This window comes from Manihot esculenta, chromosome 18 (genome assembly GCF_001659605.2).
Source record: "Manihot esculenta cultivar AM560-2 chromosome 18, M.esculenta_v8, whole genome shotgun sequence".
NCBI classification, from domain to species: Eukaryota; Viridiplantae; Streptophyta; class Magnoliopsida; order Malpighiales; family Euphorbiaceae; genus Manihot; species Manihot esculenta.
In genome coordinates this window covers 7,421,468-7,443,494 of record NC_035178.2, presented here as the reverse complement: position 1 = coordinate 7,443,494, position 22,027 = coordinate 7,421,468, and the positions used below count along the sequence as shown (strand labels likewise).

The following is a 22,027-nucleotide window of genomic DNA, read 5'->3' as shown; positions in this document are numbered from 1 at the left end:
AAGCTTGGGCAGCCGAAGCCACCTCCTCAGGGGTTCGGCGGCCGAATGTACCTTCGGCTGCCGAACCTGAGTTCATCAGCAAGGCAGAAACTTGCTCTGCCTCTCGCCAAATGCACAAAACGCTCCCAATCTCAAACACCTCAATTCCTCAACTTGCATACACCCAAGTATATGCTCAAATGGGTCAAAAACTATCTAAAAACCCCAACAACACAAAACATATGACACATAAACATGCTTTTATCAACAAAACACCAAAAACTCTCTTTTAACCCTATTCATGCAACTCTCCCCCAAAACCTTAAAAATCTTCCATAAAACATAAAAACAAGCTCAGGATCTTTACTTACCTCTTGAAACCAAGAAGATGAACGATCCTAACGTGGAGTTTTGGAGCAACTCTCCTTCAAACTCTCCAAACTTCACAACTTTGTGTTTTTAGCTCAAAACCTTCAAAAAACCATAAAAATCAATCAAATATTTGCATGATGAAATGAACACATGAAGAAAACTGAAGAAGGACAGGGTTTTACCTCAGAAAGTGAAAGAAAAGGCAATCCTTATCGTTTCAACCGATTGAGGGCCTTTTATAGGTGGCTGGCCAGACCACCTTTGGCGACCTATCGTGAAACCGAAAGCCATGCATGTTCGGCGGCCGAACCTGGCTTTTCTGCCTTGGTTCTTTTCTTTCAAAAACTCTTTTCATTTTAACTTTAAACTATGAAAATATACTATATTACTTTAGAAAAAACATAAATCTTCCCCTTCTAGAGAATTCCGACATTCTGGATTCCATCGAACGACAGGAATTCCGATGCCGGACTCTAGCCGGGTATTACATAAGGACTAACTTGTTAATAATAACAATATCCAAGAACTAAATAAAGGGTTTTATTTGAGAGTAAAATTGGATTTTAAAAATTTTCTCTCTCCTCCTTTATTTAATTTTAACGAAAAAAAGGACGGAATGACTATTTCGTTGATAGAAAGAAAATATAAGTACGTTTTAATAGGTTTTTAAAAATACAGGGACTGACTTATTAATAATGGCAATATTTAGGGGCTAAATTGTAAATATTCCTTTATTTTATGGATTAATAATTTTTATTACATTAAATTAGAAAATTAAGATTCGTTAATTATTATCTATACTATATATAAAATGGAAAAGAGAAAAAATATTAAAATTATTCAAAATACTTTAAATTTAATTAATTTCATAATTAATTAATTAATTAATTAATGATATATGTGATTTGAATTTCTTATAATAGCTGATTACTATCATATCTTATAAAATATAACAATTAACATTAAATCTGATTAGAGTTATTACACAAGTATAACTGTAAATTCAATAAGACACTTTTCATATTATTTAAAAAAAAAATTAAAATAATTTTTTTTCTCTTTTTATCGTATAAATATATAAATAAATTATATTTTAAACTCAATATACATTATTTATTATAACAATTAAGAAGTTAAATAAATTTTAAAATATATAAAGCTACTATTATTTAAAAACTTTAAATTCACTAGATTGTTTTGTATTTGAATTTAACATTTTTTACTTATTTATAATTACATTTAAATTTAAAAATTGATAATATTTTTATTATTTAAATAAAATTTAAGAGTTAGTTAAATAAATTTTAAAACATATAAAATTATTAATATTTAAAACCTTTAAATTGACAAAAATTATGTTGTATTTATTTCAAAATCTATTATACTTTTTAATTAAAATTTAATAAATAAACTTATCATAATCTTACGTAAGTGGAAAAATATTAAATTGCGTTGAATTTGTATTTAAAAGTTTTTATTTAAATCTACATTTTAATACATAAAGTAGTCAAATTTTTTAATATTAAGTATACTATAATATAATTATAAAATTATATCATATAATAAAATTAATATAAAAATATAAAAATTTTTTAGGTATTTACACTAAACACGAAGTTCAATGCGAAAAAGTTTTATTCATTTATAATTAATATTTATTTAAAGTAAAAAATATATATAATTATTATAAACTTGAGATGATTTTCTAACGTTATTGATTTTAAAATTTAGGAGATTTTAATCATTTGCTATGAAAATAATAATTTATTAAATTTGAAGAAATTTTAGCATTTAAAAATTTAATTATAAATTTATAATTTATATGGAAAGACTGGGAATTTCTAATATAAATTTTGATTTTATAATTTAATTTAAATTTTAAATTAGATGATAATTTTATCGTATAAATTAATTCAACGGAGTCCACTGAAGAGAGTACCAGCAAAACGAAACCACAAGCTCTTCGATCATCGTTCCGTTAACCCTTCTCAATCCTTCACGTACACTTCGGCGCCCACATGCCCAACTGTGAAGGCACATGCGGAGATGATCTTCTGTCCTCCCCTGACAGTACTACCACAGTGCTGTCTTGCACCTACGGTTGCCCTCGTTCATCAGGTGAGTTTCCTTTGCCTTGTGGATTTTGTATCAGTCCGATCCAAATTGATGTGGGACACTAAAGCGTCTCTCACTCAATTTTTCGATCAATCATTTTCTAAGACTAATTTCGGGTGGGCGAGAGTTTTCAAGTATCAAACTTGAATCTAAACAAGGCTGGTCGTAGGTAAAACTACATGATTTGATGGAGGATGGGAAGGATGATAATGCCTTTACATTGCATAATGTGGTTATATTTGCTCCATTTGATACTTCTGTGATTTCCTATAAACCCAAGTTCTAGCAGTTAATAAAAATATTTTCATATTTTTCAAATAATTTTTTGCAAACAAAAGAAGTCTAAATTAGAATCAGATAATGTGGGGTACGAATCATGATAATTAGGGATTAAATATAAAGTGCACATTTTTGTTCTTCAACTGTGCAAGTGTTGTACCCATTTCAGTGGTGGATGCAGCTTGATACAAATGGAAGTGGACTATGAACCCTGCTGAAAATCCAGAAAACAAGAATGTTATCATACAAGAATTATCAGCACTAAAATCTTTGCTGAAAAGAGCAAGCTAATGGCATTTTACAAGATTTTAATAGGTGAAAAGGGGAAAGATAATAAATACAGTGAGGAAGAACATATAGATTCCATTTGAAGTTTAACCAACGGAGCATTGGAGGAGTAATGCGGCTATTTTAGCAGCTTTGGTTGTGGAAATATCCTTCAGGTATTGAAGGAGGGCAGTATTTCTTCGCTGCGAATTTGTACTGAGACAAAAATAAACAACTCTAGTTAGATTATCAGTTACATTTTACTGCTACTCATCGTTGTTTACAAAAAATATGCTAGAGCAAAATACAAGTTTTCGAACCTTATGCTGGCTGTATTTATCCCTGATTGCAGGTAAGGTAGAGTTATGGCTATCACAGCACAGGCGGTGGAGATCCTTGACGCAGTCATACAAATCTGAAGGCTGGTAAAGAGTGTAATGCTGCAACGTAGAATTCTGCTCCAAAACATAAGGATGATCAAGGTTTTAACTTGTGTTTAAGCAGTGCAACAGAAGTACCGAAACAAATACCATTCTCTTATCAGATGCATACCCATGGTCTTCTTGAGGGAAGAAGTATATATTTAGCCAAGAAAATTGCAGAGGCGGCTATGAGTGATGGAGCATAGCAAAGCATATTGTATTCTGGGAGAGATAATTCAGTGACGTAGTTGGCTAAGCACTCCAATTGCATCGATGGAACCTGTGAAAGAGAGCAACCCATTATTGTAGAAGGGACAAAATCTTAGAAAATGTAAAGGGACTGCTGCCATATAACACTAGATCATGCTGATGTCACATAATATGCGGAGCAAATGTCCAATTATACAAGGATGGATACCTCATAAATTCCCTGAGCAGCACGAACAAATCGTCTGCAAAAGTTGACAGTATTTTTTATCACTAGTCAAAACAAGCAGCGCAGCATATTAAAATGGGATATGGAGAGAAGTCATAAATTCAGTGATTACCTTAGAAAACATTTTGCTGTAGGGGCTGTCATCTCAAATTTCAAGTAATTCAAAACATTTGATTCCATTTCCAGAACCTGCAAAGCTTGAAATATTTAGTACTTGTGATTGCTTGCTGGGTAATAAAGCAAAAATATGAGGAAGCAACAAGCAAATATAATTTCCATGTGGAAGGTAAAACCCATACCTCCTCCCTAAAATAGGTGTTATCTGTGATGTAGCAAAACTCTTCCACCTGGGGCGCACATATTTCCTCATATTTTCTGCCACGGTGACAATTACCCTTATGAATATTTGATTTAATAAAAACTTTACAGAACAAAAAAATGGGTGAATTAAATCATACAAAAGACTACAGAAGACATAGAAGAACGTTTTCTTACGCAGCAATCATCATGCAAGCAACACCAAGCAGCTGCAGTTTTTGCCTGTTCATCACATTCCCCGACAGATATCGGTCTATGTAATTCACAGTCAAAAACAATGTATCAGGTACAAGCCTGTACTCTTCAGCCACCTGCAGTTTGAATTAAATATGGTAAGTAGGGTAACCATGGAACTCCATCCTGGAGGAAATTGGTAAATTTATAAATTTAAGATTCTTCAGATCATGTGTTAAGTATTTTACAAATATGTGATGCAACAAATAGAAACAAATTACCTCCACAAGCCAATCAATGAGTATTGCACGCATGCTGGCATTTACATCCTTCTGAATTTTTTCCATAAAGTCTATTGAAGGCCTTTTCTTTGTCTAGAATCCCACGGAAAACTTGGAGTCAGAGCAATCAAAATAAACACAAGTATTGAATAGAATTCCAAGAGATCCATCACCATTATGTAAACGAGAATCATGCAAGAAAAACCTGAAACTGCTAATTTTGGGTCATTTTTCTATCCAATTTTTATTTGACTACATTGTACCTCTGATAACAGGTAATGAGTAATTGAACACAAAAACCTTAACCAGGAAAGATATTGATTTTTTTTTTTTAAATTTTGTACAAAAAAAAGAAGCATGCAAGCAATCTGCAATCATAAGCATTCGCATGAAAAAGAATGACAAACCTCTGATTCACGCAAATGCTTGTAAATATCATAAGCAATTGTGGCACAAAGCTGTGGGTCCTGATAATTGTCATCAAGATTAACAATTTTATTATCCGTTTCCATATCAGCAAGTATATCTCTGCAGCACTCATTTTCTGCAAGCACATATTCAAACTAGATAAGGAAGTCTCGAAAACCAAAGTTGTACTGAGGCCACACATAGGTATAAGAAAAGGAAAAAACAAAAAGAAAAAAAACTGAACCTGCTGTTTCCACTTGATCTGAGATGTAGAGATTACTAAGTGTTTTCTTATTAATAGAATCAATTGCTGGAATATCATTATTGTCTATGTACTCAACTTCAGGGCTCTTGAAAGAATCACAAGTTGACATTGTCTCATCCAAAGAAATTGAAATTCCATCTGATTTAGTAGGAGAGACATCCATGCAGCATGGAGCAGGATTGGCAACGATTTCAGGGACAGACTCTTCACTTCTTGAAACATGTGTGACTTTACATAAATCAATTGCAGTTGATTTTGCATTTAAAGCTGCAGTTAAACTACTCCCAGAGAAGCCTGTGTTGATGGCGGAAGCAGGAGGTCCCTTTTTCACTTTAGCAATTTTATTCGAACATGGTGCCTTCACATATGAAATTCAATTAGCAACAACTGAATAATCACCTGATAATCCTCCATAATTGACTATTTCTACGCTAAAAGAAATATTATAAAGTTAAATTTCTTTCAAAACAAAGCAGTAAGAGTGAGAACTGATTATCACATAATAGATAAGTAATTGAAACTTGAATTGGTTAATGTCTAATAAATCCACAAGCATTATTCATACCCACTTAAACACTTCATGTTTCTTTTCATACCTCAGAAACCAAACAAAGTAAAGAACAAAAACCCACCAATGTAGAGGACGGAATCGAAGTTCTTGACCCCTTTTGTGGCGCATTCTTTTGATTGGTGATATCGCCGAGAGGAGCCCGCTTTCTCGCCAATTTTGTTGCACTTGCGGCCTTCCCCACATTCTCCGACGCCGTCGAAGACGACGGACGTCGTTTCACTAGAGACGAAGTCGTGGAGGAAGAAAACGAAGGGCGGCGATTCTGAGTGGACATTTTCGAATAAAGTCCCTCCCTCTCTTAACCTATTTACTTGATTTTCTTTCTGCACAGACGATTTCTTTCCCTTTGAGAGAGAAGGAAAGAGAATGGAGGAGAGTGTTCTGTGTTCCTGTGGTTTACTATTTAATATTTGTTTAATGCTTTTGAAGCGGGGAATGGGTTTGGTTTGAATTGAGGGAAGATCAGGACCGTCGATTCTCGCTCGGTATTCGTTAGGAGCGTATCTGAGTGGCGCCCACTCTCATGTATCCAAGTCTTTATGTTGTAAGTTTCGGTTGTGACCGACAAATTAGTTTATGCCACCTGGATTAGATGTTTCGGCCACATTGCTTTTTTTTTTTTTTGGACCAGGCTTATGCCTGATTTGAATGGATTCTTAATTTGTTATTGGTTCGAAAGTCACAGTGCTGTCAGGTGAGGCTTGATGTTTTGAATTCGAAATTTAAACGGTCACTGAATCTGTTGTTTTTTTAAGGATGAAGTCAATGAGGATGAGACATGTTTTATTTTTTTTAAAAATTATTATTAAGATGTGTTAAAATTCATTGATTAATTATTTAATTTTAAAAAATATATTAAAATATTTTTAATATTTTAAAAAATCTATTACTTAATTTCTGCATTAATTTTATTCTTAAATATTTTATTATTTAATTTTTATAATATTAAAAAAAACTTATTAATTAATTCTTTAAATTTTAAAAAAGTTACTAATTAATTAATTTTTTTGTATCACGAATATTTTAAATTTTTTCACAATACTTAACTGTTAAAATGAAAAGATTAACTAATAAATTTTTTAAAATATTAGATATGTTTTAATGTATTTTTGAAAATTGATAAACTAATTAGTAAATTTTTTATATTATAAAGACTATGAAGTAATTTTTTTATATATTAAGTAAATTTATTATTTAATTTATATGGTATAAAAACTTTATTAATTAATTTTTTAATTTTAAAAAATATTTTTTTAAAAATAAAATTATTGATTGTATTAATAAAATAAGGAGATATCAAGAATGATCATATCTAATAGATTTTTTAGCCAAAGTATGAACACTTAGAGTGGCATGACGACAAACCTATCTAACAAAAATATTAGTTTTAGGGTCTAACAAAAATTTATAATCATTCAAAATCAAACTCAGTTCAGAAATATCTAAATATAGAGACCGAAGTGATTGAATCACTTGCAAACAGTCCATAAGAATGCAGCCGTTAAAAGGTAAAAATTTCATCGCAAAGATCAGTGATGGAGAGCTAAAACTTTTGTTTCCATCAAAAATAAAATGTTCGGCTTGTAACTAGTAACCAAATCCTTCAATGCATTAACTGTCTGAGGATCGCTGAGTCTTTGGCAGTTCCAACACGACGATCATTGCTTTCGATTATCCTGACCTTTGACGGGATGAACCGCTTGACGGTTACCTGTCAAATTATCATTCGCAGGGGTGTGGTTAGAGGCATCTTGTTGAGAGGAAGGAAACCTCTAACATCATTATCCTGTTGAGAGGAATGAAAATCAATATCGTTAAAAAACCGAAATAGATATCTTTTTGTCTCTAATTTCATAATATATGTCCCTCTAAAATAAATCTGTTAAAGAGATCTATATATTCTGAAAATTGATTAGATTATATGTGGGAAATATTCCCACCATACAGAAATCAACTCGAAATATCTTTAGAACTTTTAATAGGGACAACAATATCTTCTTTTTTATCGATAATCAATTGACGCAGATTATTTTTTATAAAAAAAGAAAAAGAAGAAGTTAGGTTTAAGAAATAGGAAAAAGTGAGAGTATCGAGTCATAGAACAACCACGTGGAAAACTTTAAGAAATAATTATTATAAGGTTATAATAATTTTAAAAAATATATTAACATATTTTTTAAATTTAAAATATATATATTAATTAGTGTTTTAATAACTTTAATCGCTAAACCTTTTTAATATTTAATTTTTTTAGTATAAAAAAACTCAATTTTTTAATTTTATAAAAGTATTTATTATTTAATCAATTCATATTGAAAATATTTTAAATTTTTTATAACATTCAATTGTTAAAATTATTAGAAATTAATTAATAAATTTATAAAAATTTTAATAATATTTTAATATATTTTTTAAAATTGATCAAATATTTATAAAAGTATTTATTATTTAGTCAATTCATATTGAAAATATTTTAAATTTACACTAAACAAAGTCTAAATATATAGTTAATTTACTTAGTTGAAATGTATTTCTATCAAGAAGATATATGATCCTTTGTTAGAGTAATTTAATTTGTATAATTTGCTTAATCTTGGGCCTTGTATCTTGCTTTCACTCAATGAAGGTAAATTCTTATCTTTCTGTAAATAAAAGATTTGCTTATATTATTGAATAAGTAATTAATTAAATATCACAATTATTTAATTATTTTATTATATAATTAAAATTTATTTAGATTCTACGGTTATTGTTTTCCATAAGAATTAAACTTATAAATTTAAGTAACATATTTGCTGAATGAAACAAAAATAATCAATAGGAAAGCTATGCATATACTTATATTAATCTATGCTAAAAATTTATAGTATATATTAGTTTAACTCAATTTCTGCAGTTTAATTTTTGGATTAGAGTGAGGAAAGTATAAGCAAATTATTTATCTTTATTTCAAAGGGATGAGTTGATGAACTATAGTGGACCCACAAGGCTAAAAACTCAATTACTATAATGAACCATGACCCAAGAAAATTGACAGAGGCCTAAGAAATTAGTCCACAAAATAGAGTCCAAAGCTAATAAACTCTTGGAGACTTGCCACCGCCGCTGAAATTCCCCAAGCCAGTTTGCAAAAATGGAGGGGAAGGCAACAAAACCATGTCAGGCCAGTTTGTTCAAACTGCAAGCAAAAAGAAAAAAAAAAATGTAGCCAACTGCAAACTCTCATCAGCCAACTCTTCTCAGTTGTAGAATAATTGCAAGTTTCTTCACTGTAGAACCTTAAAATTGCCTGAAATTAGTAAATTAGACTGAAATAATAAAAAAAAAAGTTCGTAGCAAATGAGGGAAAAAGTCTAGATCCACCTGTGTTTGTCTCTTGTTTCAGAGATCAAAAGGACCATCGGGATGAAGCTGTTTACACAATTCAAGGTATGTGAGATAAAGAACACGATCCTTTGCCCCAGTTCGATGATTCTTGGTGTGCTTGCAGAAATACTTCAACTGATCAAGAGTACAGCAACCCAGCATCTCACCCAGAAGCAAGAACAGCCAATTTATTGATTTCTTCTTATCAGAAATCACCGGCTTTACGCAATTATCTTGCTCGCAATATTCGCATTTAGGCAACTTCGGATTCATCCAACGAGCCGGAGCCCTATCATGCATGGAGTGCTTGTTTTCAGCAATATATTTCCCTACTATACGAAACTGCTCTTGCAGATTAAACTCCATCTCATACTGCTTCTCACATCTCTTGCATTGGACGGTACCGGTGATGGTTTCAATATTATTAGACAACAACGTATTTAGGCTATGCACGGTGGCCCGACGATTCGTAGCCCAAGGAAAAGGTTGAGGGACATGTTCGCTCTTACCATCACGGGGAGCCTGAGTAGGGTTACGCCGAGCACGTGGAGGGCGAAGAGGTGGAGGGCGAGGAGGACCAGCAGGGGAAGCTGGCAAAGAAGGGGCGTGAGGAGTAGTTGTTGCTGGGGAAATGGGCAGAAGGCTAGGATTAGGGAAGAGGGTCTCCGGAGGGGTTTCAATTTGGAGTAGTTCTGATTCTTGATGTGAAGGTAGCAGTTGAGGCGATGAAGATGGAGGTGGAGATGGAGATGGAGATGAAGATGATGATGAAGAAGATATCGGGTCATGACGGGTGTTTAAAGAAAGACCAAGATCCATCTCCTCCCTTTTTCTAAAATCAGGTTCGCGATTGTTACTGCTCTTTCTTTTAAAAGAGATTTTTTTATCATTGGATTCCATTTGTTTATCCCATGAGTACACACTAATGACAACAATAAAATCTTCTGTCAAAATTTAAAGAGATGGTTTTGAAAGAGATAGGTTTAAAAGGTCTTGATATATACGTGGAAACAGAATTTCAGGGAATTTGAATTGCAGCTCTTTCGAATTTTGAAATAACTTTTCAAATTCCTTTTTTTTATTTTTATTTTATTATTTATCTTATTAGCACAATCAATTGATAAATATATTTATATCCGTATTGCACTATCATTATTAACATAAACTTTTAAAATTATTATAAAAACTGTGTGGAGAAAATTAAAGAAATGCAAAAACTGTAAAGGGAAATTCTGAATGGCCCAATCCAAAGAAAGGCAACACTTATATAAAGGGAAATTCTCTTTCTCTCTCTCTCGGTCACAACAACTCTTGTCTATCAGTATCCTACAGAAAGAAAAATCAATTCAATTTGGGTATGGTTTCTCTGTTTCTCCCTCCATTCCCCTATAACATTTCATACGTTACAGTGAGAAAATGTACTCTGATATTACTTGTTTTGTGCTTCATACTTGTGTTAATCTTGCTTACAATTCTTGATTCTTGTTTCTTGCTTCTTGTTTCCTACTTCTTGTTTCTTGCTTCTTGTTTCCGACTTCTTGTTTCTTGCTTGCTTTAAACTATCAGCTACGTGTTCTACGTTTTTCATATTTGTCCTGCGTTACCTTCCCAGCAGAAATAGGAACATCTACATGGAACTCAAAGATATTATTAGGGAGAATGTCCTGCGTTACCTTCCTGCTAAATCTCTCCGTAGGTGCTCTTGTGTTTGTCAGGACTGGAAGAATTATATCTCAACTCCTTTCTTTGCTCATAGCCAGTCAAATTCTTTCCATCAAGTATCTGGCTTCTTTTGTCAATCTCCATCATCCATATTACCATCGTTTATTTCCCTTGACCCAACGGCATATGGGGTTCCAGACCCGTCTTTGAGGTTTTTGCCTGAACCAGTTGACATCAGATGTTCTTCCAATGGACTTCTCTGCTGCCAGGCTCAAGGGACTGGATACAAACCCTACTACATCTGCAATCCTGTGACCCAGAAGTGGAAGAAACTACCAAAACCTGACGCTAACCATGGTTCTGACCCTGCCCTTGTGCTTGTCTTTGAGCCACCATTAGAGAAAATTGTGGTTGAGTACAGGCTGATTTGTGCATTTCAATCTGATACAGTTGGATATAAATTTGACATTTATTCCTCTGCTGAAGGAACCTGGAGAACTTCTCGTGAGATTTGCATTGGCAATTGGCAGATCTTTCCTCATACAGGTGTCTATGTTAATGGCGTTGTTTATTGGAGGCCAAGGTCAAAGATCAGGATTCTTGCTTTTGATCTGACGAGTGAGCGAGCAACTCCCTTTTTTTCCTTTGTAATTGGTTGTTTAGGCAACGTGAATGGGAAGCTGTGTTCTGCTTACAGACATGGTTCAAACTTACTAGTATTTAAACAGGCCAACGCCTTCTTCAACAAGGTGATGAAATTCGGTTGGAAAGAGTTCTCATTAGAGGATTCAGGGATCGTTATGCTGAGTGAAGATGACGGAAGAGTTTTGTTTGTCGGTGGTGAAACTGCAGTGATTTATTTGGAGACAACTCTCATTTCCTATAACATGCAGACTAAAAATATCAAAGAATTACCAACTGAGGCTGATGATGGTCGGAGGATGATTCCTTATGTAAATAGCCTCGTCCAGTTATAGGTAAACTGGAGATAACCAGATTCAATATATATAGCAATAATAAAAAAATTTTATTCTTTTGCGTAATTATTGTAAAATATCTACTATTATAATTTTAATTTTATAAATAAATTATATATTTTTTAGCAGTAAAAATTTTTTATACTAATTTTAATATTTTTTATAGTGTCATATTCTTTGTATTAAAATATTTTAGATTTAATATAATTTTAATAGAGATCATTTTATTAGTTATAAATGGCTTTTTCTTTTTTGAAATATTTTATTTTCAAAATAAATTATTTATATTACTCAAATAAAACTATAAATTTATTAGACTATATCTATAATGTAAAATTTATTTTAGTTATTATAATTTATAGTATATAAAAGTATAAATGAAGAAAAGTTTTGAAAAATAAAAATATCATTACTTTTTTTAAATTATTTGCAAAATTATAAGTTCTAAAAATAATTAAAATGGAAAATTAAAAGGTGATAAACTCTAATTAAATTTTAATATTATTTTTTAAGAGTTAAATAAATTTAATTTATTTTTTTATTAATTAAATTATTATATTTTTATTAAGAGCTAAATAAGTACTAACATAATATAATATTTATTTTTAATAATAAAATATAAAAATATATCCGGCCAAATAAATCTAATTCAAATTAATTTTGGGTCAATTAAATTCATACCCTTTTATTAAGGATCAAATAAGTTTTAATATAATATAATATTATTTTTTTATATTTTAAACTATAAAAATTTAATATTTTAACTAATAATTTTTTAAAAAATATATATAGATATAATAAATAATTTTTAAAATTACAAAAATAAATTTTATCATATAAAAAATATTTTAATATTAAAAAAAATAATATTTTATTATATAAAATAATATTATATTAAATAAAGACTTATTTGAGTTTTGAGCACTAAATTTTGAATTGAACTTATTTGACTTTTCAACTTATATTTAATAAAATATTATTTTAATAATTTAAAATACCAAAAAATTTAGTATTTTAATTAACATAATTTTTTTAAAAAATATATATAAATATAATAAATAATTTTTAAAATTTAAAAATAATATTTTATTTTTAAAAAATTATTTTAAATTAGAGTTTATTTTGCCATTGAATAAAATGAAGAAACTGAATTGGAGTTAATTATATAAAAAATTAGAACTTATATTACCATTATTTTTAAAAAATTATATAAAGAAGTCTTCCCATCTCAACGTGGAGCTCTCTCCATTTAAAATTCTATTTATTTTTTTTTCTCAATTTTTTTAAAAACTTTTTTCTTCATTTTAATTGGATCAATAGAAATGTTTAAATTTTAAAAATAATAATTTTATTTTATTTAAAATTAATTAAAAATTTGAAAGTCTAAATTCGATATATTGAATGGCCCAACCCAAAGAAAGGCAACGTCTTTATATTATATAAAGGGAAATTCATTCTCTCTCTCTCTCTCTCTGGAACGAACAACTCTTGTGGATCAGTATCCTAAAGAAGAAAAATAAATTCAATTTGGGTATGATTTTTCTTTTTCCTCTCTTTCTCCTTCCTTTGCTCTTTAACATTTCATACGTTACAGTGAGAAAATGTACTCTGCTATTACTTGCTTCTGTTAATCTTGCTTACAATTCTTGATTCTTGATTCTTGTTTCTTGTTTCTTTCTTGATTTGGATTCAACTTTTATTTGAAAGTTAAAATGGATCGAGGAAAGAAACCATGCACTTCCCTTGCCAGCAGCAATAGCAACATCTACATAAACCTCAAAGATATTATTGGGGAGAATGTCCTGCGTTACCTTCCTGCTAAATCTCTCCATAGATTCTCCTGTGTTTGTCGGGACTGGAAGAATTATATCTCAACTCCTTTCTTTGCTCACAGACAGTCAAATTCTTTCCATCAAGTATCTGGCTTCTTTTGTCAATCTCCTTCATCCTTATTGCCATCGTTTATTTCCCTTGACCCAACGGCATATGGGGTTCCAGACCCGTCTTTGAGGTTTTTGCCTGAACCAGTTGACGTCAGATGTTCTTCCAATGGACTTCTCTGCTGCCAGGCTCAAGGGTCTGAATACAAACCCTACTACATCTGCAATCCTGTGACCCAGAAGTGGAAGAAACTACCAAAATCTGACGCTAACCATGGTTCTGACCCTTCCCTTGTGCTTGTCTTTGAGCCACCATTAGAGAAATTTGTGGTTGAGTACAGGCTGATTTGTGCATTTCAATCTGATACGGTTGGATATAAATTTGACATTTATTCCTCTGCTGAAGGATCCTGGAGAACTTCTCGTGAGATTTGCGTTGGCAATTGGCAGATCTTTCCTTATTCAGGTGTTTATGTTAATGGCGTTGTTTATTGGCGGCCAAGGTCAAAGATCAGGATTCTTGCTTTTGATCTGACGAGTGAGAGAGCAACTCCCTTGTATTCCTGTTCAATTGGTTGTTTGGGCAACGTGAATGGGAAGCTATGTTCTGCTTTCAGACATGGTGCACAGTTAGTAGTATTCGAACTGTCCAATATTGCCATGGACATGATGATGACGATATATACGAAAGAATTCTCATTAGAAGATTCAGAGATGATTATGCTGACTAAAGATGGTGGAAGAGTTTTGTTTGTCGGGGGTGAAACTGCAGTGATTTATTTGGGGACAACTCTCATTTCCTACAACATGAAGACTAAAGATATTAAAGAATTAGCAATTGAGGCTGATGATGGTCGGAGCATGATTCCTTATGTAAATAGCCTTGTCCAGTTATAGCTAAAAATTTGACATTAGCCACTGATATTGGATTTAGAACTTTATAACTTTCTAGTTTTTATTTATATCTATACTATATATATATATTAAAATTATTAATAATGATATTTAAAATATCATTTTAAAATGAATAATAATTCAATTAAATTTATAAGATAGAACTTATAAATTATTAAAGTGATAATTTGATAATATAAAATTATTAGATAATGTTATAAATAATTTGATAATTAAAAGAAAATTAAAATATAAATAATTTAATAATATAAATTTTTTAGATAATATGATGTTGTTTTAATTATTAATAATATACTTAATTTTAAAATAAAAAATTATAAATTATTAAAGTGAGAAATCATAATATCAAAAATCAATGTTAACAATTTAAAATAAGAATTAATACAAGTGTTAATTTAAGTGCAATAAAGTTTATTTTTTATTTTAATAAAAGATTACAAAAATTTACTATATTAATTTTAAAATTTAAGTTTATAATATTAAAAAATAAAATAGTGTAATGTAGTATTTGTTAAAGATAATTAACATTATCATTTGATTTATTAAAAAATAATTGATGATCGCTGGATTTCTTCACCCCGGTATAAAGGCCAGGCCCATGAAAACAGTCCATGATCTGAAGGCTTCAATATTCCCCTCGAGAGCCAGGTCCAGCCCGCTCAGTCACAGGGCCGGACTCCGCCTAGACTCCTCAATCAAACCGGCCCAAACCTCTCGGCCCAGTAATCAGGCCCTCACCAGGCTGAACTTCAGCCCTACCATTCAACCCAGTCCGGAAAGGGGAAAATGACCAAGATGCCCCGCTGGTAGGTCCTTCCGCATGCGTATCAGAGGAGAATCATACGTATCAGAGGAGAATTAATGGCCGTTACGCATGGAGCAGGCGCCTGACACATCCGTACATACGGAGCTAGGCGACAGAAGACAGCTAGCATTGTGGCAGAGAGACAGATATATATATCACGATAGAGGCCACGCAGAGGGGGCTCTCTTCTTCTTCCTTTTCCTTCCTGGACACCATTTTTATTCTTTCTGTAACCCTTGCCTAAATATACTACTCTGAGCCATAAAATTTGACTTGAGCGTCGGAGGGCCTCTGCCGGGGCACACCCGGTAGGCCCCTGACCTTTCTTTCTTATTTTACAGGTCCCTTCACCAGGAAGAACATGGAGAGATCCACCAGGGAGCCCAGCAAGAAGGGACCCAGAAGAAAACCAGATCTATCATGGACAAGGAAGAGGAAAATATTTATCAAATGGCGCCGTCTGTGGGAAACGAAGGAGATCTTTTCATCACCGGAGTTTTCACTTTCAAAACCCACTGAGATCCACAATGGCAAACCACCAAGAAAATAACCTTAACGTCATTCCAAATAATCTGAGCTCTGCCCAAGAGGGGCAGCAGTTCTTATTTTCCAGTCCTACAACTCCAAACAACCAACCACCCATTCCTTTTAACCCCTCGCCGAGCTTGGCCGGGAATGTGCCCTCCACGAAAGAGATTTTACTATCTCAAAAGTTTTCAGATCCACCCATTGAGATCCACATAAGATTTTATTACGGCTGATTTTTTCTTTGAAGTCTGGTGAATATTTTCTGTAAAAGAAAAAAAAAAAAAAGGGTGAGGAATATATGTATTGTTGAAATTCTGAGGTCCGCTGTATATATAAAAAAATAAATAAATAAATAAAAGAGAAGAAGAAGGTGAGAGAAAGAGAAGAGGAGTCCGTGAGAAAAAAGGAGGTCGGAGCCGTGTTTAGCAAGACAGAAAGGAACTCAGCAAATCCGACGACCACAGCGATAGATTGCTCGTTGAGGTCGGATCCATGTTCGAAACTAGATTCGTGGTCGAGGTTGGAGTCGCATTTCAGGACAGATGGAAAGCATCGGGGCGACAGGGAGACAATACAAAAAAGAAAGCTTACACGAAAAAGAAAGCTGGAGATTTACAGTAACCCAGTTGAAAAGAAAGACCCAGCTGGTGTAAGAATATCTTGACAGTCTCTTAATCTTCATTTTCCTACCCTCGTTGTTTATTTTAACATTTATTAAATATTATTACTACTAACTTTTTCTTTGAGATCTGACGAGGTGAAACTTCAGATCGAAGTGCTTGCCTGTAAGTATAAATTTTAATTTTTTCTGTAAAAAGAAGAAAGAATGCATAATATACATATTTGTTGAGATTGTGAGGTCGGCCGTATATATATTGTAAGGGTTAGATGGGCAGGTTGGCTGTAAGATTCCAAGTTATAAAAAAAAAAAAATAATAATAATAATAAATAAATAAATAAATAATAATAATAATATATATATATGTAGAAATAGCAGGAGTGGAAAGAGCTCGAGCTGCCAAAGACGCACCGACCTGAGGAGGAAGTTGCTGGTCTGGTCAAGACCCGACAAATGAGGCCGGAGCGACGTGGAAATGGACCAGATAGACAGACATGAAGGTGCTAAAGGCGCGCCGACCTGATGAAGAAGTCGCTGGTCTGGTCAAGCTCCAACAAGTGAGGTCGTCGCGACACCGAACTGGACCAGATATGAAGGCATGATGGAGCTGACACCACGTATGCAAAGGAAGAAACCACAACCTTCAAGAATTAAAGCAGACACCACCACCAGATGATCAACTTTTGAGTGGGAAGGCTCCAGCAGATCAAACTCAACAGGTCGGAAGAAGAAGTCGGTCTCGCATTTTGAGTCGGATGGCCAGACTGTCCTCAAGATAAGTGGAGGTCGGACCCGAGCTCGGAGTTATCTTTGAGTCCAAGCTCAAGAGCAGGACTGAAAGGAACTCAAGAAATCCAGCAATTACAGTATTATTATAAGTCGAGGTCGGACCCGAGCTCGGAGTTAGATTTGTGTTCGAGGTCGGAGCATGCTTGAGCTCGGATTCGCGATTCAGATCGGAGGGAATGATGTTGTTGATGTTGGCCAGCTTGAAGACATGCAATTTTCAAACTTGAATTTAGCGGAGTACGATGGCCTGACTGAGCAGGTCGGCCAAGTTGACAACGTGGAATTCCTCAAATCCAAGATCAATTTGTTCATGGGTTGGAGTCCGTTGCTCCCAAGGGCGTATTGTTTCATTGGAATTGACAGAATCGAATCTGTGTGGCTCTGTTTCACCTCAGATTTCCAGGCTTGTATGGTGACGTCACTCCCTTGCGTTTTTATGGCTTGTCTTTGTCAGGGAATGCCTTCTCTTGATGATCACCAGCTCCTATCGATCCATCAATCGAACTGGGTGGCCACTTCTTTGGGAGTCCGTGGTGTTTGTCTGTTGGGTCAAATGGGGCGTATCTCTCTGCAGGAGGAGGCTTGTTAATTGGTGGCTTGTATTGGGTCAAATGGGGCGTATCTCTCTGCAGGAGGAGGCTTGTTAATTGGTGGCTTGTATTGGGTAAGAGAGTGAGTAGTGAGTAACACCACTGCAAGAAACAACACCAGCAAGTATTTAGGAGGCAGTTTAATGCTCTCGGGAACTAAACAGAGAAAGGAAAAGGAGATGAGGAAGGTGAACGCGTGAATGGGCTAGAGCCTATAACAGCAAGACAAGTGTCCTCTCTATTGGCTTTTTTGTATGCCAATAATACATATACATTTATATCAATGCAAGAAGAATCGCACCTGCTGAAAAAGATATGCTAGTTGATGAAGATGGTGAGTTTAAGGCAGAAGTGAATTCGAGTAGCTATGGAAAGCGCCCAAGGAGATCTGATCGGCGTAAGCAACAGGTCTCTTATAAGGAAAATTTGAGTGACGATGAAGGCTTCATGACCCATTCAAAGAAAACCAAGGGGACGGGATCATCCTGTGCCAATGAAGAAAAGTGCAGAAATGGATTGAAGAACAATTTATTTAAAAAAGATAATCATTCTGGTGTAGCTTATGTGAAAGATCTGAATGAGGAGAACCAGAAGAAAGGTCCAGAGAGTTTTGCAAATGAATTAAAGGACAGCAAGGATGAAAAGAGAAAAGAAAAAGCAGAAGAAAATGGGTATTCGGGCTTAGTTCGGCACTGGTGGGCCTTCGTTTGTTGCCATCAGAGCTGACATGGATGCTTTTCCCATTCAGGTTCCTATCTCCTCTTCTCGTAGTTCTATGTAGGCATGTGTCTACATATGCATTCATCTCATGCCATGTCATGTGCATGATAATATAACATATCGACATGCATGTCAAAAAAAAAAAAAAAAAAAAACTCTTTTTTATAAATTAACCGATTCTTTTTACCATTAGTATTCGAAATAGGTAAGATAGAATTTAAATTTCAAGATTGCCTTTGGTTATTGGTAATTATTTTTTACAGATGATTTTATAAATTGATTAAACGGCATGCTTCGCATGTAAATAGTAAGACTAAGTTTAAAATAAACCTCTATGAGTTTAGATATCCTAATAATAGCTTGCATTTTATAGCTCGAAAAGTCCTGAAGAAATTTACACATGCAAAATATTGTTTATTGCATCTCTAAAAATGCATGGGTTAACGTTGTAAGAGTTAATACTTGCATTTGTTCATCTGAAGAATGTAACCAAGTGACATGTGTGACATATTATTTATTGACAGATATTATTAAAAATGAGTATCCTCGTTATATACGCTCGGTACAAGCTCTTATTTTGCAGAAAAAATTCCGAATCTTATACAAGACCTCAGAGAGGTAGGTGTACAGGATCCCCTAGATTTCCTGACACCACAAACCAAACTGAGAAGACGAAGCGACAGTAAGGCCATAGAGCCCGAATTACGAACAAGACCGGGATCCCTTAGAACTCCCGGAAAAACAAAACAAAAAACAGCCGGCGGGGCCCCGAGGTCACCCCGGAACGGCCGGCGAGGATCTTAAAGATGCCTCCCGGAGCATGAAGACCGAGATCCCCTAGAACTCCCGGGAAAACAAAGAAGACCGGGATCCCCTAGAACTCCCGGGAAAACAAAACAAAAAACAGCCGGCGGGGCCCCGAGGTCACCCCGGAACGGCCGGCGAGGATCTTAAAGATGCCTCCCGGAGCATGAAGACCGGGATCCCCTAGAACTCCCGGGAAAACAAAGAAGACCGGGATCCCCTAGAACTCCCGGAAAAACAAAACAAAAAACAGCCGGCGGGGCCCCGAGGTCACCCCGGAACGGCCGGCGAGGATCTTAAAGATACCTCCCGGAGCATGAAGACCGGGATCCCCTAGAACTCCCGGAAAAACAAAGAAGACCGGGATCCCCTAGAACTCCCAGGAAAACAAAACAAAAACGGCCGGTGAGGATCTTAAAGATGCCTCCCGGAGAATGAAGACCGGGATCCCCTAGAACTCCCGGGAAAACAAAGAAGACCGGGATCCCCTAGAACTCCCGGGAAAACAAAATAAAAACGGCCGGTGAGGATCTTAAAAGACCTCCCGGAGCATGAAGACCAGGGTCCCCAAGATCTCCTGGCAAAAGAAGACCTCAATAAGGTCTTGACAAAAGAAGACCTCACTGAGGTCCTAGCAAAAGAAGACCTCAATAAGGTCTTGACAAAAGAAGACCTCACTGAGGTCCTAACAAGAGAAGACCTCAATGAGGTCTTGACAAAGGAAGACCTCAATAAGGTCTTGACAAAAGAAGACCTCAATAAGGTCTTGACAAAAGAAGACCTCACTGAGGTCCTAGCAAAGGAAGACCTTAATAAGGTCTTGACAAGGAAGACCTCAATAAGGTCTTGACAAGAGAAGACCTCAATAAGGTCTTGACAAGGAAGACCTCAATAAGGTCTTGACAAGAGAAGACCTCAATAAGGTCTTGACAAAGGAAGACCTCAATAAGGTCTTGACAAAAGAAGACCTCAATAAGGTCTTGACAAAAGAAGACCTCACTGAGGTCCTAGCAAAGGAAGACCTCAATAAGGTCTTGACAAGGAAGACCTCAATAAGGTCTTGACAAGAGAAGACCTCAATAAGGTCTTGACAAGGAAGACCTCAATAAGGTCTTGACAAGAGAAGACCTCAATAAGGTCTTGACAAGGAAGACCTCAATAAGGTCTTGACAAGAGAAGACCTCAATGAGGTCTTGACAAGGAAGACCTCAATAAGGTCTTGACAAGAGAAGACCTCAATAAGGTCTTGACAAAAGAAGACCTCACTGAGGTCCTAGCAAAGGAAGACCTCAATAAGGTCTTGACAAGAGAAGACCTCAATGAGGTCTTGACAAGAGAAGACCTCAATGAGGTGAGGTCATAGCAAAAGAAGACCTCAATGAGGCAGAAGACCTCAAAAGAGGCAGAAGACCTCAATGGGGCAGAAGACCTCAATGGGGTAGAAGACCTCACTGAGGCAGAAGACCTCAAAAGAGGCAGAAGACCTCAAAGAGGCAGAAGACTTCAATGAGGCAGAAGACCTCAATGAGGCAGAAGACCTCACCGAGGCAGAAGACCTCAGTGAGGCAGAAGACCTCAAAGAGGCAGAAGACCTCAAAGAGGCAGAAGACCTCAATGAGGCAGAAGACCTCAATGAGGCAGAAGACCTCAAAAGAGGCAGAAGACCTCAATGAGGCAGAAGACCTCAATGAGGCAGAAGACCTCAAAGAGGCAGAAGACCTCAAAGAGGCAGAAGACCTCAATAAGGCAAAAGACCTCAAAGAGGCAGAAGACCTCAAAGAGGCAGAAGACCTCAAAGAGGCAGAAAACCTCACTGAGGCAGAAGACCTCAATAAGGCAGAAGACCTCACTGAGGTAGAAGACCGGCAAAGATCTCAAAGATCTCTCGGAGCAAAAATAGCCAGAATCCCCAAGATCATCCGGTGCAACAAGCAAAAACAACTCATAAAGAACATAGTTCTGATCTCACATAAAAGATTGGGGCACGGGACCATAAATGAAAAAGCTAAACTCCGACCTCCCAAAGGAGCTCAAGTCATCAGGTAGAGAGACTTTAATCTCACACAACAGCCAAAAGTACCAAAGCATCATGCCGATCTCAAGAAAACGAGCGCAGTACTGGTAAACCCGATAAGACAGACCGAATTAAGGCAAGGCGATTCCTAAGCAAACTGCATACCAAAATACAAAGCCAAACAGAGAATCAGGGGCAATCATGAGAGGCAACGACCTCGAGAATTGACCGCTCACACTAAACCAACTCAGCTGACCTAGAGAAAGGTCCAAGCAACAAAGAGCCCGCAAAACGCTCGAAAGAAGAGTGCCCATAAATACTCAAGGGCAAAAAACATACACAAGAGTCCAACGCTCAGGCAAAAATAATAAAAAGGCAAGAAAGGGATACTTTCGACAGGAGCAGTTCTCAGACCACACGGTCATGAATAGAGTTTAAAGATTTATCCCCTCACCAGTCATGGAATAACTG

The 22,027-nt window shown here is 34.9% G+C and overlaps 4 protein-coding genes and 1 long non-coding RNA gene across 7 annotated transcripts; 3 read left to right on the top strand and 2 right to left on the bottom strand.

The window, feature by feature from the left end:
- Positions 1 to 2,303: 2,303 nt before the first annotated feature.
- On the top strand, positions 2,304 to 4,054 carry LOC122722366. Its single transcript, XR_006349350.1, has 2 exons — positions 2,304 to 2,469; positions 2,915 to 4,054. It is a non-coding gene; the product is annotated as an uncharacterized LOC122722366 (long non-coding RNA).
- Positions 2,857 to 6,292, bottom strand: LOC110606137 (cyclin-A1-1). 3 transcript variants are annotated; one of them, XR_002486492.2, is made up of 12 exons: positions 5,949 to 6,292; positions 5,296 to 5,674; positions 5,051 to 5,187; positions 4,644 to 4,736; positions 4,366 to 4,499; positions 4,170 to 4,245; positions 3,983 to 4,059; positions 3,853 to 3,886; positions 3,565 to 3,714; positions 3,333 to 3,467; positions 3,087 to 3,228; positions 2,857 to 2,959 (listed from the first exon to the last, which is right to left on the bottom strand). XR_002486492.2 is itself a non-coding variant. In XM_021744902.2 (11 exons), the coding sequence occupies exons 1-11, from the start codon at positions 6,159 to 6,161 to the stop codon at positions 3,157 to 3,159; spliced, it is 1,500 nt and encodes a 499-aa protein (XP_021600594.1). In that variant the 5' UTR covers positions 6,162 to 6,292; the 3' UTR covers positions 2,857 to 3,156. The 3 variants fall into 3 exon arrangements, 1 of the variants encoding a protein (XP_021600594.1); XR_002486493.2 differs by having other exon boundaries at positions 2,857 to 2,956; XM_021744902.2 differs by having other exon boundaries at positions 2,857 to 3,228.
- Positions 6,293 to 8,835: 2,543 nt separating this feature from the next.
- On the bottom strand, positions 8,836 to 10,200 carry LOC110605759. The gene is made up of 2 exons (XM_043953642.1): positions 9,251 to 10,200; positions 8,836 to 9,156 (listed from the first exon to the last, which is right to left on the bottom strand). The coding sequence occupies exon 1, from the start codon at positions 10,151 to 10,153 to the stop codon at positions 9,269 to 9,271; it is 885 nt and encodes a 294-aa protein (XP_043809577.1). The 5' UTR covers positions 10,154 to 10,200; the 3' UTR covers positions 8,836 to 9,156; positions 9,251 to 9,268.
- Positions 10,201 to 10,730: 530 nt separating this feature from the next.
- LOC110606067 (F-box protein At5g07610) lies at positions 10,731 to 11,933 on the top strand. The gene has a single exon (XM_021744810.2). The coding sequence runs from the start codon at positions 10,885 to 10,887 to the stop codon at positions 11,890 to 11,892; it is 1,008 nt and encodes a 335-aa protein (XP_021600502.2). The 5' UTR covers positions 10,731 to 10,884; the 3' UTR covers positions 11,893 to 11,933.
- A 1,671-nt stretch (positions 11,934 to 13,604) lies between these two features.
- Positions 13,605 to 14,669, top strand: LOC110606166 (F-box protein At5g07610). Its single transcript, XM_021744929.2, has one exon. The coding sequence runs from the start codon at positions 13,605 to 13,607 to the stop codon at positions 14,667 to 14,669; it is 1,065 nt and encodes a 354-aa protein (XP_021600621.2).
- Positions 14,670 to 22,027: the final 7,358 nt, after the last annotated feature.

What these genes read in the sequence shown, in the direction of transcription:
- LOC110605759 (XM_043953642.1), bottom strand. Translation starts at nt 10,153, where the DNA reads ATGGAATCCAATGATAAAAAAATCTCTTTTAAAAGAAAGAGCAGTAAC.
- LOC110606137 (XM_021744902.2), bottom strand. Translation starts at nt 6,161, where the DNA reads ATGTCCACTCAGAATCGCCGCCCTTCGTTTTCTTCCTCCACGACTTCG. An exon ending in CTGCTCAGGGAATTTATGAG is followed by an intron (nt 3,715 to 3,852) that starts GTATCCATCCTT and finishes TCTCTTTCACAG; the next exon opens with GTTCCATCGATGCAATTGGA. An exon ending in TTCCCTCAAGAAGACCATGG is followed by an intron (nt 3,468 to 3,564) that starts GTATGCATCTGA and finishes GTTTTGGAGCAG; the next exon opens with AATTCTACGTTGCAGCATTA.
- LOC110606067 (XM_021744810.2), top strand. Translation starts at nt 10,885, where the DNA reads ATGGAACTCAAAGATATTATTAGGGAGAATGTCCTGCGTTACCTTCCT.
- LOC110606166 (XM_021744929.2), top strand. Translation starts at nt 13,605, where the DNA reads ATGGATCGAGGAAAGAAACCATGCACTTCCCTTGCCAGCAGCAATAGC.